Source organism: Chanodichthys erythropterus, chromosome 3, assembly GCF_024489055.1.
Source record: "Chanodichthys erythropterus isolate Z2021 chromosome 3, ASM2448905v1, whole genome shotgun sequence".
Lineage (NCBI taxonomy): Eukaryota > Metazoa > Chordata > Actinopteri > Cypriniformes > Xenocyprididae > Chanodichthys > Chanodichthys erythropterus.
The window spans coordinates 1,754,298-1,770,557 of NC_090223.1; the positions used below are offsets into that span (position 1 = coordinate 1,754,298).

The 16,260-nt window shown below is 34.2% G+C and overlaps 1 protein-coding gene across 2 annotated transcripts; it reads left to right on the forward strand.

The window, feature by feature from the left end:
- The first annotated feature begins 5,322 nt into the window (after window positions 1-5,322).
- On the forward strand, window positions 5,323-14,005 carry LOC137015091 (galactose-specific lectin nattectin-like). Of its 2 annotated transcripts, none has more exons than XM_067379783.1 (7): window positions 5,323-5,408; window positions 8,691-8,772; window positions 9,105-9,140; window positions 10,643-10,722; window positions 11,218-11,352; window positions 11,930-12,041; window positions 13,740-14,005. In XM_067379783.1, exons 2-7 carry the CDS (start codon window positions 8,715-8,717, stop codon window positions 13,796-13,798), a joined length of 480 nt encoding a protein of 159 aa, XP_067235884.1. In that variant the 5' UTR covers window positions 5,323-5,408; window positions 8,691-8,714; the 3' UTR covers window positions 13,799-14,005. The 2 variants fall into 2 exon arrangements, with proteins under 2 accessions (XP_067235884.1, XP_067235892.1); XM_067379791.1 differs by having other exon boundaries at window positions 9,108-9,140; window positions 13,740-13,921.
- The last annotated feature ends 2,255 nt before the right edge of the window (window positions 14,006-16,260 follow it).

Genomic DNA, 16,260 nt, shown 5'->3' on the forward strand with positions numbered 1-16,260 from the left:
ACCTGGCTGAAACCAGACGATTTATGTCACTAGGTCCTAACTATGTTCCCAGAGGCCCCCAGTACAGCACATTTTCAGGTCATCAGCTCATTATAGTGACTCCAAGACCTAAAATGGGTGTGTGAGACAAAGCAGACTTGCAAAATGTGCACTGTTGAGGGGCCTCCAGGAATGTGGTTGGGAACCACTGCTTTATGTAGACACAGTTGCTCCTTTGCACTTAAAGAAGATTAAAGAAAATAGTCCAACACTGTGGTACAACGAGCACACTTTGGCCCTCAAGAGGGCAGCCAGAAAAATGGAGCGCAGCTGAAGAAAACAAAACTAGAGGCTTTTCACATTTCATGGAAAGACAGCACTATTGCATACAGAAAGGCCTTAGAAACTACTTAATCTGCTTATTTTTCATCCCTCTTAGAAGAAAACAAACACAACCCTAGGTATTTATTTGATACAATGGCTAAATTTGTCACAGCAGTAATGACTTTATGAACTTCTTTACTTGCAAGATTGATAATATTAGAAAGAAAATTATAACCATGTATCGCATCACAGTATCACATCAGAAAGTGCATTGTAGTGTCCTGCAATGAAATTAATCCTACAGAATTAGTCAATTACAGACCGATCTCACATCTACCTTTTTTTTTTTTTTTTTTCTGTCAAAGATACTAGAAAAGGCAGTATCCTCACAACATCCTCATTTTTTTTTTTTTTTTTTTTTTTTTTTTTTTTTTTTTTTTAGAAAAAAATGGTATCTGCAAGGATTTCCTGTCAGGATTTATACCATATCATAGTACTGAAACGGCTCTCATTAGAGTTACAAATGATTTGCTCTTATCATCCGATTGTGGTTGTATCTCTCTGTTAGTGTTACTGGATCTTAGTTCTACATTTGATACTGTTGACCACAACATTCTTTTGAATAGACTCAAAAATGATGTTGGCCTTAGTGGAATTGCATTGGCATGGTTCAAATCATACTTATCTGACCGTTATCAGTTTGTAGCAGTAAATGAAAAGGTGTCATATTGATCACAAGTCCAGTATTGAGTACCGCAAGGCTCAGATCTAGGACCATTGCTTATTATTAATTATTAGGAAGCATGGCATTAGCTCTCACTGTTACACTGATGATACACAGCTCTATATTTTTTCCGGCCTAGACAAACTTACCAATTCACAATTTTAATGGAATAAGCTGTTAAGACCATCCGTCGGCCCAACGAAGGGAATCCAGCGGTCTGGGTGAAGGTAAAATGCATGTATGTCTTTTTAACGCTCCTGTCAAGTTCACTTAATTATTAGATTCAGTTTTACTTCACAGTTAATCTGACTCCAATTTCAAATGTTTATTACATTTAGATTGTGTTTCTATTCATGAATTAATCCTAACTATTGGTTATGTATTAATTTAGATATTTGATTATTCTGGATATCCCATATTCTCAATTATTCATTCATTAGGGACCTGATATCGAATAGAGAATTCACATCGGCTGATTGTGTTCTCACAGACACAAACTCGCCAGTTTTGATTCTTAGTCAGAGGGTGCAGAGTTTACTAAAGCATTTGAGTCGAACTGTTCTATGCTTGTTCATACAAAAACGCAGTTTTCTTAGTAGGAAAATCAAGTCTTGCAAAGCTGATATAAAAATTTGGATAAACTAGAACAGCTAGAGTTCTTACTAGAACCAGGAAGTATGACCATAATAGCCCGATTCTGTCAACACTGCATTGGCTCCCTATTAAACATTGTATAGATTTTAAAATCTTTCTAATTACTAACAAAGCGGTGAAAATAGAGTTTCACTGCATCAGCAACTACACAGTCACTGCCTGTTAAATAAAGCAACAAGCAGCATATCACCAGTGTTTCTTGGTCTTCTCCTGGACTGAAGCACAGGCTCTACTCTTCAGCTCAGTGGTGACACTCAAAACTCAGACAACAGAAACCCTTTAACAGAGCATTAAAGACTAACATATCTCTTCAATGCGCAAAACATAAAATAACACTTCATTTTAACATTGACTCATTTTATTGCTCACATACATTTTTTTAATAAGTAGCAATAGCAGTAGCAATAGTGTTGTGGTTATCAGTGTTTAGTTGGGCTCTTGACCCTTGACATTTTAAAATCTTTTTTTTTTTTTTTTTCCTCTGGCTGCTTTAACTGTGTTTTTGCAAGCCACATTTATAGCAAAAAAACAAACAAACAAACAAACAAACAAAATATATGATGCTGATCAGTGACTGCTGATTGTGATGTATTAATGATGACATAACCTTCATTTAGTCTCTTGACTCACCGATCTCATCCTGTGTTCAATCCTTTATCAAAAGCATTACATGGTTAAAACATTTGCATTTTACCTTACCACCACTGTGAAAAAACAGCAAGAATTCCAGCTGTATTTATTATAACAGTGAATTTTTCACATTTCATTTTTTTTTTTTTTTTTAATGATTATAATATCCTTCAAAATAACTGATGAATGAAGCATAGCTGGAAGAATGCTGTAGAATCACAGAACTACTATAGTAAACAAATATACAATTAAAACACAGTGGATGAGATTAGTGGATCAGATCAGTCCATGATGATTATTTCATCATCACAACAGCCAAAAACACCTGATAAATGTCCTCCTGACTTTTTTTTTCTTTGTCATAACAAATGTGCTGTATAAATACAGTTACAGCAATAAGAAAAACTAATGCTATAAAATCAAGGGTATAGAGGATCATCATAATGGTAACTAAAAATGTTATTATTTTCAATAAAACATCTAAACCTGTTAATTCCTTTAGAACTTATGGTTCTTATGGAAACAGGTCTGAAAGAAACATGTTTGTAAACTGGTTTCACACTCAGTGTGAAGGGTCAAAAGGCTGTGGCTTTAAATCAGTTGTAGTTCTTATGTTTCTCTCTTTCTGTTCTTGTTTCTCTGTCTTTCAGTTATTCTGCTTGTTAAGAGCAGGTGTTCATCAGTGTCTGAATTAACTCACTTATGAGGGTCAACTTTGAGCTCAATGAGTTAATTCACAGTTAATTCACAGTATATTCCTGGAGGCAACTTTCTCGAAAATGACAAATATTACCCAGAATGCATTATTTTCTATGGTATATTACTGTTTTAATGGAAAATGGTATGTTACTGTCAGAATTTGGCAGTTTTTTACAGCAAGGTTTTACAGTGAATATGAAAAACATAAGACAGTTTATATAAGTTGCTCACTAATCTCTCCTATGAGAGTTACACTGTTAGCAACGAAGCGTTAGATAGCATTGTTAACAAATGATGTCATCTGGAGGTGCACATGCATAAATGTGTGACTGCATGTCTGTAGGATACTGTGCATACGTGAAGATGAGACTTGATGTCACTTGTGCATGTTTGCAGCCAGATCCTAGAGGAATTAATTCAGACCTGAGCGATTTTGTGTGTTTGTGTGATTGTTTCAATGATTGGAGTGAGAACTGTTATTGATTATGAAGTCAAAAGTCAAAGTTTGAGATCTTTGAGGGGAATTGATTGGAATCGATCTCAAGTGTTGCTGCCGCCATTTTATTTCTACTCTTTTGACATCTTTGACAGATCAAATCTGTTCGTTACTTTACATAGATAAAATATACTGAACAGATACTGCTAAATACATTGAGCCTATAATGAACCATGTGAGACTTTTTTAAAATCTATTCATAATAATATAGATATGAATACAGTTTGACACTGGAAACATGAAAGCTTTGGTGCTTTTAATGTTTTTAAAGTTTAATAATTATTGTCAGTTTCTGCACATATATAAAAACTAACATGTTAATGATCAAATTACTTTATCACAGCGAATGTATTCATTAGAAAATCAAACTATATTTAGATTCATATGGATATATTATGCTGCTGTAGTGGTTGATGAAGATGAGTGTCATTAGTGATTGTTTTTACATTATCAATGTTTTATCCATGTCATATTGTGAGAAATAACAGTATTAAGGCCCGTTAAAGATATAGTTTTAAAAATCATACTATTAAAGTACAGCAGAGTTCACACCACAACTATAACGATAAAGACACAAAGAAACAATATTGTCGGAATCACTTTCAGAACAATTTTTCTCCGGCTGATGAGCATTTTTGATATTTATAATAATATTGCTATTTAACTGTTGCAAAGAAAAGTGATTTGCTTGCTTTTAAGTTAAAGCCATATAAAGATGTTTGAATGCTGCTTAGAAATTACCTGCAATACTTAAAATGGTGTTAATGTAGAAACAAATGTGTTTGACTTGACTCAGCATGAGATGAGCAAAAGTTGTGAAAGTTAAGTTCCTGAATTTAATGATTTGTAACCAACAACAGAGCTTATCGAGAGGATACAGGGAGAAAATGTGTTGAAATCACCAGCAGAGATGAGATAGATGAAGACTACAGTGAAGAAGAGCAAGAGTGCTAGAAGAAGACAGAACATGGGTAAAAAAAAAATAATAACCCAACAAATTTTAGAGAGTTGAAGGTACATATTAGTGTGTAAATGGTGCTGCGGCTGCTTCATTGACAGCTTTTGTACCTTCTTCAGAGACCTCAGTTTGTCTTACTTTAAACCAAAAGCCTTAGTGTAGCTTCATCAGATGAGAAATACAGTTTAGATGAACTTTATGCATCAGCATTATTTCAGTGGCTGACATTCATCTGAACATTTACTTTATGGAACCACAGATGAATCTGAAATCTGATCATTTGCACTTCTTCTCTTGAACCTTGTGCAGTTTTATCTGATTCACTTTCCATTTATCATTTTACTAAAGTTTCAAGACTGTCCTCATGAAAACCCTCAAATGAAATTACTAGCAAGGGCATGTACCAAACAGGAAGTGGGGCTGTTTTATAGAAATACCTTTGCATATTGACGTTGTAAGTGTCAATGCCACAGTCAACTAAGAATACCACAAAAGTTTAAAAATCATGTTATCAAAATCTCCTGGAGGCGTTAAAAACTGCACGTGTTAATTACCACAATGGGTCAAAGATATGTATTTCAATTGTGGTTATGATTATGGTTGGCAACCCTACTAATATTACTTGACAATTAGTTAATAGTCATATGCCTTTACAAAATGATACCTTTGCAAATCATTAGATAATGATTAATTAATACAAACAACTGAAAGATGAAATACATGGCCTCGAACAATTGTGGTAATTACTTCTGGTGTTTTTTCTGAGAGTCTGAGCAGATCCTTTCTGATTGGCTGACAGGCATCTTACGAAACATGAGTACACTTATTTAAACCCACAATGTAGTGGAAGAAGAATACATCAAGAGTTCAAGAAAACAAGACACATCTCTGATATACTATCCAGCAGAAACACTCAGTTTGCTGTTCGGAGCATATTTCCTGAGGTACTTCTTTTCCTCTTTCCTCTTGTACTATTTTCTGTTTATTTTGATGAATAAAAGAATTAATTGTTGTTCAGTAAATATACTGTCATGAAAATAGGCCTGTGTGATATATATATATATATATATATATATATATATATATATATATATATATATATATATATATATATATATATATATATATATATATATATATATATATATATATAAAATATAAAAATAGATTTTAAAAATACAGAAATACAAAATCAAAATTATTTTAAAAAGTAAATATTCTGAAAGCATTGAAGGAGATCCCATAGTCTATTTAATATCGATTTACAGTAGTAACAATAAATTATATTTTATTATAATATGATTAATATATTTTAAAATATGATTGTTTCATTATAAATATGGGTATTATCTTTAACCCTCTACAGCACAGCGTTGCCCTCAGGCAACGGAAAGTTCAGTAATTTTTGTTACTATGTTTAGTACATTTTTTTTTAAAATGATTACAACCAATTAGAAAGGTCGAGAAAGTACCAAAGAACAGTTCAGTAAGGTGTTAGAGTCAATATCAAGCACCATTAAGAGGTGGGACGTCCTGTTCTGACACATGGTCACAGGAGCACATGGTGTGAGAAGAAGGCAAAATTATTTGCTTTAGTAATCTTATTTAAAACGACATGAACTGTACATAAAATAAATATATATATATATATATATATATATATATATATATATATATATATATATATATATTTTTATATATATATATATATATATATATATATATATATGTGTGTGTGTGTGTGTATGAAGGTGTAGAGAAGCCTTTTGTCAGGTTTTATGAAGTTTTTTTTTATTTTGCATGTTCAGAAATTCAGGTTTTCTTTTTGTTGCCTCAGGGCAACGTTGTGCGATAAGGGGTAATTTTCGAGGAGGTTTTAGACAGTACCTCTCATTGGCCACAATGTATTATAAGAAGGGAAGATGCAAGGTTCCTGGGTGTGCAGGAACACCCAAAGTGATGTGCAAAAATTGTAACATACACCACTATGTCACAGCAGAGAAGAAGTGCTTTTTGAGGTTTCGTACGGAGTGAAATCTTATTACATGAAGTACATTATATGGCATAGCACACTACATGATACAGACATGTGCATGCATCAAATTCAATATATCAATGTCTTTCAGGTGTTTTTCCCTTTTTACTTAATGATTTCTTGATTATTTTTTTTTTTTTTTTTTTCTAAAAATTGATTTTGATGATAATTTTCTCTATGACTCTGTACCATTGTCGCACAATGTTGCCCTGAGGCAACGAAAAAATGTTTTGGAGTTGGGGAAGGGTGGGGGGATTTTTTTTTTTTTTTTTTTAATCTATAAAATGTTCCCAAATGAACCAAAAAATGATGTGGAATTTTTTTTTTTTTTTTTTTTTTTTCTCATGTGCCATCAACATGTGTGCAGTAGAGGGCTAAGATGGATACCCAATTTGATATATGATATTTGCTATGTGAATCTAACCATGTCATGTCAAGAAATGGGAAAGTCAGATATCATGTTAATTATTGTGTCTTTTGCCCTAACATCAGTGGCACTTTTTACCCCAAATACCATACTTTTACATATTCTTCCGTTATTGAAAAACTGTTGCTTGAATTACCTTGAACAAAACTGAAAATCATTAATAAGTCTTTTGTCTGAAAATACAAACATTAATTTAATGGATTCTTATTTTCTACTTAAATCAACAACATTTTAAAAAACATCAATCAGATCAAACTACCTCAGAATCAACTTTGCGTTGCTGCCCGAGATCACGTCAAGGATCAGACAAATTTGAACGTGCATTTTGAAAAGCGGATATTTAGGAAAGTGCTACAGCAAGTTTTTGTGCCATCTAGTGGTTTAGAGGAAAATAAAATCCCAGTTTTTTTGCCCCGTTGTACCCTATAATCTTTATTTTGTTTTGTTTTTTGGTTATTCATAACGTTGCCTATGTTTTATGTTGTTCGGTAAATTAATGATTCTAAAATGCTTTTTAATGCAATAGACAGTAGCTGTTGCTGGAGGATACACCTCATTGATGATGCAAGCAGAACACTATTAAGTCATTTTGAAAAGTGGTTATTTTTGGGACACTTTTATTTTTGACGAGTGGTCTGGTTTGCGTTCCGGTGTTGTGCCGAATTTCGACTCCCTGCCAAATTATTACCCCGCTCTTTGAAGTCGCTACCTGATTACCTAATCCTAACCCCTCCCCCACACCTAATCCTCAACCTACCAATACTAGGGGGATAATATTTTGGCGGGGGTTGGAATTAGGCACAACACCGGTCACACCGTGAGAATAGCCGAAGAGCGTGGTGGTGTTGAGACTGTTGCACGTAGAAATGAGTGTTGTGCCGTGTTCGAGAAAGTTTCATCAAGGAAAGATTATCAGGGCTCAAGTCAGATAAAGGACGTAAGCACTTAGTGTTTTTGTGAACTTTGACCCACGTTTCGCGGTTTAAGAGTTTTTTTTTTTTATTCCCGTGGATTGCATTAGCTGCTGGAGTGACGCAGTAACACCATAACTGTCATTGGATATAAAGTCCAAATCTGCTTGATTAGAGACAATTGAAAATATTTGTTACATTTTTTACAGACTTTTATACTTCTTACGTTTTGATTGAGAAGCAGTTAAGGATTAATTTGATGCACAGATTGCAATTATTTGCTCATGTGTTTCTCACAGATCTTGTCAGTCAGTGCTGGATTTAGTTCCCTCCAAGGTTGCAGTCTTGTTTTATTTCTTTGTCTTTTTGAGTCTTGTTGTGTGTGTGTGTGTGTGTGTGTGTGTGTGTGTGTGTGTGTGTGTGTGTGTGTGTGTGTGTGTGTGTGTGTGTGTGTGTGTCTTGTGTTGGTTCCTGTGTCCTGTTCCACCCTCATTGACTCTCCTGTCCTGCAGTCAGTCAAGTGCTGCTTTTATCTCACCAATGTCAGTAATTGGTTCCTTGAGCCGCTATCAAGTTTCAAAACCACCTTGAGGTAGTGCACTTGTTCAAAAGCTTCTGAGATTGTCATACATTCATAGGGCAATAAAATGCAAAAACAAAAAAACAACAAAAAAAACAAACAAACAAAAAATCTTTTACAAAGTGTGTGAAGAGTCCTTAAAGGATTAGTTCACTTCAGAATTAAAATTTCCTGTTAATTTTGTTTGTACACATTGATCTACTGTTTCTTGTCACAAAAATACAAATCTTTGTAATAATTATTTGTGTATAATTGTGTTTTAAATCTATGCAGAGTTCCAGTGTTCTCTGAGAAACGATGGCGTTGTGGACTGTCTATCTGTCTCTCGGTCTTCTGGTCGCTTTGAATGCTTCAGGTAAAACTATTATTCCACGTCTCACTTCATAACTGTTATTTTAACATTTATTTTAACACTGTAATGACTGATCAGAAGCAGGAATGATCTAATACAGTATGTGCACCTGAGTTTGTCTCTGAATTATTATGATGATATTAAGATAATAAAACAACAATAATTATATCATTATATCAGCTGAAGTTGTTCATTCTTATGAGTGTTTTTTTTTTTAATTATTAATTTTGACAATAAAATATGACTGTTAATTTGCAGTATATATGTATTAGTAGTTGTAGTAGCACTACTGCTAGCAGTTCTGTTTTAAAACTGTGTATTTCTTTCTTTTTAAGTAGAAACAAGTTCTGTTGGATTTAAACATTGTGGCAGTAAGTCTTCTCTTGTCTTCTTCTCTTGTCAGTGTGTATGTCTAGTACAGTACAAATGTTTTAAAGAGTATATTGGAAACTATTTTAAATCCTTTGTTTATTTAAGGTACACCATGTAGTTTTTTTTGCTCAAAATAAACAAAATTTAAATAATGAGTCAACACATCATCAATCCTTCTTACAAAACATGATTCACTGATTCACTATGGTAAGTCTATTAGAAGTGTTTATATTTTAGACCTGTCAGAACAGTTTTCCGACATACATCACTCGCCCATGCGTGTCTCGTCACATCCGTAAATAGAGAAAAGTTGCTCCGGCCGCTTTGACGCGTGTCTGGTGTGGGAGTGGCACAGGTTTGCTGTCACAAGAGCAAGAAAGGAAGAGATGGAGCGGCTGAATCTCCAACCTCTGGAGAATCACCCGTTTTAAACAAACACCGAACAGAATAGAGAGGAGAGACTGCTGGAGAAAAGAGAACGTGACAGAGCTCGTAATAAAACAAGAATCAACATTAGCTCGGCTTTAGGAGATGGCGAAAACTGAGGGATTTGAAATGTTGTAAAAGCGACACGGTGATTAATGATTTTTTATTACTCGAACGATGAGTGAGGAATTTTATTACAGAACCAGATAGACTGCCATGTGTAGTATTGGGATGGGAGAAACAAAGCTTTTCAAAGCTTCAAATCAATTGAACTAATTGCTTTGCAAAATGATTTACTGTTTTGAAACACCACACGCTGGTGACACCTGCTATAGTCAAAACAGTGTAAATGCAACAAAACTCATGCCAAACATGCATAAAACAGCTTTTACAAATCCATTGCAAATGTTTTACTGAAAGTGTCTGTTTAATGTGTATTCTTTATCAAATTTCAGGCCTTGTTTTATTTGTTCAATGGATGGGTCAGCTAAACATAAACTAATTTTTCCTTTTAATTATACAAAAATCACATTTAGATGTCTATGAATGTTTTAAACTCACCAGAGATCAAATTTTAGACACTTAATACTCTAGTAATAGACAGACACTTGTTCAATGCGGGGTGTTCTCAGTGAATCAGCATGATCCATGGGTTGAGTGATCGCCCCCCAGCGGTGAACCATTTACATTTCAAAACATTTCAAAACAGTTATGATGTATTGAAGCCTCGTTTACTGAAATAATGTGACTTTGGCAGTTTGAAACACGCTCTGAACCACTTTTTCGAAACAAAAGATTCGTAAAAGTTTAGAAGCTTCATCGAAAGCACGCATCACTGATATGTAGCTCTCTAACAGAGTTCACTGTACAGCATCTTTTGTGAAGCGTCGTCTTCATCTCCACAGTCATGCGAAGCCAAAGCACAACTGAAACAATGCTGCATGCCATTTTGTTTTTTAACCGATAAAGGGCCAAAAGTTACATAGTGTACCTTTAAATGAAAGTTATTCATTTAATTACATGAAAGATCATTAATGGTTAAAACATAATAACAAACAAAACTTCCATTTAACAGCCTGTGAGACAGGATGGACTGCCTATGGATGCAGATGCTTCAAGTTTTTCAATTACCAATACAGGTGGATTTCAGCCGAGGTACGATACGTTCAGCTTCTAATATGACATTAAAAATGATATAAGAATATTTTTGGATTAACTCTGTAAACATCTGTGACACCTGTCAGTTATCAAAGGAAAGTCATTTCAACTTGTTCCTCAGTTTAAAATCAAAATATATGTTAACAGTAAAGAAATGACAGTGGAGCTCCAGGATGTGAACAAACATCACTGTGATAATACTGAAACATCATAATGATCTGAAAATACAGACACAACACATTTCATGTTATCATGAGAGGATCACTTAAAAACTTTATCTATGTGAAGTTATATCTAATCTATATACAGTATAACCAGAACCTTTTCTAGAAAAGTAGTTCCACCTCAAATGTCAGATTTTATATTTCACGGGTAAAATAATAAACAATAAATAAACAGCACAGTGAGTAAACATTATTTCAATGGTAACTGAAGGCATGTCACAGATTTTGGAATATTAATTTGTGTTTGCTCATGTCTCCGCCTCTACAGTATCTGTGTTTGGCCTATGGTGGGAACCTTGCTTCTGTACACAGCCATAATGAGTACGTGTTCATACAGAGCCTTGTTAGACAAACAACTTATGGATCAACACGTGCCTGGATCGGAGGCCATGATGCTGTTGAGGTAAGCAATTATTTTTTGATCATACTTTCTGTGCTACTGGGCATTTATGATTATACATTAATACTCAAAAACATTTTTCAAAATGCACCAACATATTATTTATATTTGGTCCTCTGTGAAAAAAATAGCAAGTTATTGGTAGCACATCCTCATATATTGCTGGTTTGAAACCCGCCACAGGGTGTCCGGTAAGAGACTTGGTCAAAGATCTTGGTAAAACAGAGAGAGATTTAAATTAAAATGCACTCAGAATAGTTTAGTGCATTGGCAGCCATGAGAGGCACCGCTCACCATGATGATGTCATACTCCAGTGTTTGTATCGTGAAACTCGATGTGAAATAGTGTGGCTGATAGAGATAACTGAGTGATTTAACCCTTTCTTACATAGTTTTCACATATTCTTTACTGATACCCTTTCTGTGAAATAATTTCTGTTCATTTCTGTTTAGATTTCTGACATGTTTAAAGTGGGGTGAGGGTTCATGAGGAATCATCTTTTAGATAAATAAAGATAAAACGAAGCCATGTAAAGCTGTGGTCATAAACACAATGCTGTTTTTTCTCTTCTGTTCACAGGAGGGACATTGGCTCTGGAGTGATGGAAAAAACATGAACTATCAAATATGGTCTCCTGGAAATCCCAGTAATTATCTTGGAAAAGAGCACTGCCTTGAGATCAACTATGACAGTAAGTGACTTCTGTTAATCCTCATGAAATAGCCAATGTTGAGATGTATATATATCATAGTGTATATCCCGAACTTTTTCATCACAGTTAAAAATGTTTTGTGAACATTCATCACAGAAACATTGTTGCTGATTGTTTTCTAGACATCAAATACTAATATTTCTGTGTCTACCATACTAAATAAACATTATTTAGTTTTTATGATAAACAAATGATAAAAACAACTGGTAACTGTCATTAATGAATAACTCCACAGGAACAAATGAGTAATGCATTATTAACACTCTAGTAACTACTATTAACTAACAATAAACTCTGATGAATGAATTAGTAAGTAATAGTGCTCAGTTGAAGGTGGTAGTTCACTATTAACTAATCAGTAACTACTGTTTTTTCATTCCTCTAAGAGAACTACTAAGAACTACTATATACATGTTCATAATTAATGTGAATAATGCATAATGTATAATTAATTCTAAAGTAAAGGCCTTGGTAACACACTAGTAATGACTGAATTATTACTAAATCCTTCAGAAGGAATTACTAATTATTTGGATCAGTATTCTAAAGTGAAAAACATGATAACTCTCTAGTAACTACTGAAGTCACTGTAAACCTTTGAGGCTTTTGTAAAGTATTGGATAGTAATAACTCAAGAGTTACTATATAACTCTAAAGTAACTACTTCTTATTTGGATCAGTATTCTAAAGTGAAGATCATAGTAACCCACTAGTAATTACTCAAGTGTTACCAAATATATCATAAGGAATTACTGTACAAAAACATACAAAAACCTCAAAAGTTTACAAAGACTTCAGTAGTTACTAGAGAGTTATCAGGCTTTTCACTTTAGAATACTGATCCAAATAATTAGTAATTCTTTCTCAAGTATTTGGTAATACTTCAGTCATTACTAGTGTGTTACCAAGGCCTTTACTTTAGAATTAATTATACATTATGCATCATTCATGTTAATTATGAACATGTATATAGTAGTTCTTAGTAGTTCTCTGGGAGGAATGAAAAACCAGTAGTTACTGATTAGTTAATAGTGAACTACCACCTACAATTGAGCACTATTACTTACTAATTCATTCATCAGAGTTTATTGTTAGTTAATAGTAGTTACTAGAGTGTTAATAATGCATTATTAATTTGTTCCTGTTAGGGCTGGGCGATATATCGCATGCGATTGTCACGCGCATTTCGTCAGTAAAGCCGGTTCCCTGATTACCGCTAAATCGCCATCACCTGCTTTCAAATGGAGCGGCATTTAATAGACAGAGCCGTAGTTCACTGACAAGCCACGCAATATCGCACTCATTATCGAAGGCGATTCATCTGCGATATTGCGTCGCTTGTAGGTGATCTATGGTTCTGTCTATTAAATGCCGCTCCATTTGAAAGCAGGTGATGGCGATTTAGCGGCAATCAGGGAACCGGCTTTACTGACGAAATGCGCGTGACAATCGCATGCGATATATCGCCCAGCCCTAGTTCCTGTGTAGTTATTCATTAATGAAGGATCAGTATTCTACAGTGTTACCTCTTAAGCTACAGTTCTGCAGAATATTCAACATACATGCAACAAAATAAGAGGGATCATAAAAAATGCATATTATTTATAATGTCCAGAATGTTATATACTCCACAAAACAAATGATAAAAAACAACTATTTGTTTCTGTCTTTCAACAGATGGCAACTGGAATGATGACAACTGTTCTAAAGAGAAGCCCTTTGTGTGTGCGAAATGAACCAGCATGTGAAGAATCAATGTAGAAGAAACAAGCTACTTTGATTCATTTACTTTCCATTAGAAATGTTCAATGGAGGTTAATAAACGTGTTAAAAAAGGTTAATTTTGTTTGTTTGATTTTTTTTGTGAAAGATAAGTTAAACATCCTTTTATAATCATCACTCCACGGTCTCTCTCTTTTCACACAAACACAACTTAGAAAATGTCTACCAACAATAAAACAACAACAACAAAAACAAACAAACAAACAAAAAACATGCCGATTAGAAATAAATAATTAATTAAAAAAGTCAAAGGATAACTTGAAAAAGTTAGTCACCAAGTATATTAATGGCACTCTTATTTTGTGTCTTATATCCTGTACCTTCAATTCATGTCAAGTACTTTCTCCTAAACCAAGTATATGGGGTCAGATTCCCGCCAATAGTATTGCGGTCACGGATCAAAAAATAATAAGCGTGAATCACAAATTTAAAAACACATGTAAAAATATATAGCACAAACTTAAAAAAATAATGCAAAATGATCGGAATGGCAAAGAACGTGGTCACGGATCAAAATATAATAAGCGTAAATCGAAAAATCAAAAGCACATTTAAAAAAGTAACAAGCATGAATCAAAATTTTATACACATTAAAAATGATATTGCACAAATCTTAAACTTGTGTTTATGTGTTCTTAAAAGTTGTTTTCCTTGCTTTTATTACTCTTTTCTTTCTGCTCTCTTACATTTTCTGCTCCTATTTTACTCTTTTGTGCGCTTGTGCTGTTTTTCTCTTTGCTCTTCTTTCTACGTTTTGCTCTTGCTTTTCCAAATGTTGCAGTTCGAGTTTCATGTAAATTAGGCCAGGCTTAAGCACCACCATTGGTCCACTAGTTCTAGATTGACAGCTCCTCCTTTAGCCAATCAATCGAAGAGAGGGAGATGACATCACTTCAATGTGACTCATGGCTACTGATGCTCACACTCATACAGGAGAAGATAACCATCACAGCTGGCAATTTCCGAGCTGGGATAAACTCTTTCTGTTGCAGGACACTGTTATAATGTATATGTACCTGCAACTCGACCTGTCACCGGTATATACTTCTACCTGGACAATCTTTTATTGTTAAATTTACCATCCTAACGACAACCTGTCACAGTTGTGCCTGTCTGACGATTTATCATTGTTATATTAATCTTTAATGCACCTATCACTGGACTTGGCACCGTCAAACGCAGCGTCCACCATGCAGCAGCCTCACAACATCACTCTTATGTGTGCCTGGCTCGTCTATACCTGTTATGTTACTGTTAGATATTTTTAGTATTCATACAATAATATTAGTAATAATAATATGCTTGCTTGTTGTCTCTTTTATTCCTGTCTTTTGCACAAGAGAATATAACATATGAAACCTACCTTACTAGGCTAATATATTTGCTCGTGAATTACTTTTAAAGTAAGATATGCCATGGCAATTGTTTAGATCAGTAGTTCCCATACTGGGGTACTGGCGAACAAAATGCAGAATTTTGCCATTCATTTAATTCTTCTCTACATTAAAATAACATTAAAACCGATTATGTATTTTCTAACAGGTACAATATGCCATATGACATCCAATCAAAATACCACATCTTTTGCGGTCAAATCTAGAGTCCATTTCCACATGCAGCGCACATATGGGTGCATATACAGTATAGGTTGCGTGCGGAGTCTGCAGCCTGAGCAAAACGCGCAACATACTGTCATTCTGTACCTGCAGATTTAGCACTTACTAGCATGAAGAACAATAGCCTGGAACAAAACGGGCTTAAATCTTAATTTAAGATTCAAACTCTTGATACAAAACATAGCCTACCTTTTGTGAGTTCTTGTTTTTAATGTTGATAATATTATATGAGCAAGAATGCAAATCCAAATATCCACACAACAGTTCAACAAACAAAGGGGTAATATTAAGTGTTATTCTTAACAGTATTGTCAGTATTTGCTCTATTTTGCAACGAAAACAACAGCAGGATTACAACACAGCAGTGTTTCGAGAACGAATCTGCAACTTTGAACGAATTGTTCGTGAAAGTCATGATTCATTCATAAATACAGCCACTTGCTTCTTTGAATGAATGACTCGATGACTCAGGCATTAAGACAGTGAGTTACCGCCATCTACTGGCGGTTTTAGTATTTAAAATAATCACTTTTCACGTTTTTAGCATTGCATATTTCTCTATTGAACATTTTTTAATTTAAAACATTATTATTGTTGTAAAGGTATTCATAAAGATCAAAAACTGCACTAGAAAGTCAATTTAGGGGGCAAATATTGTCCCTTAATGGAAAATTTACAATCTAAGTGGAAGAGAGGGGGTACGCAGAAGGATGGTAAGTGTCTCAGGGGGTACTCCACTCTGAAAAGTTTGGGAACCACTGGTTTAGATCATTGTATGTTGCTCGTAATAGTAAACTGTG

Bases quoted from the DNA above. Each gene is read 5' to 3' on its own strand.
- LOC137015091 (XM_067379783.1), top strand. From the start codon at position 8,715: ATGGCGTTGTGGACTGTCTATCTGTCTCTCGGTCTTCTGGTCGCTTTG. The intron at 8,773-9,104 runs GTAAAACTATTA...TTTCTTTTTAAG, and splicing joins GGTCGCTTTGAATGCTTCAG to TAGAAACAAGTTCTGTTGGA. The intron at 12,042-13,739 runs GTAAGTGACTTC...GTCTTTCAACAG, and splicing joins CCTTGAGATCAACTATGACA to ATGGCAACTGGAATGATGAC.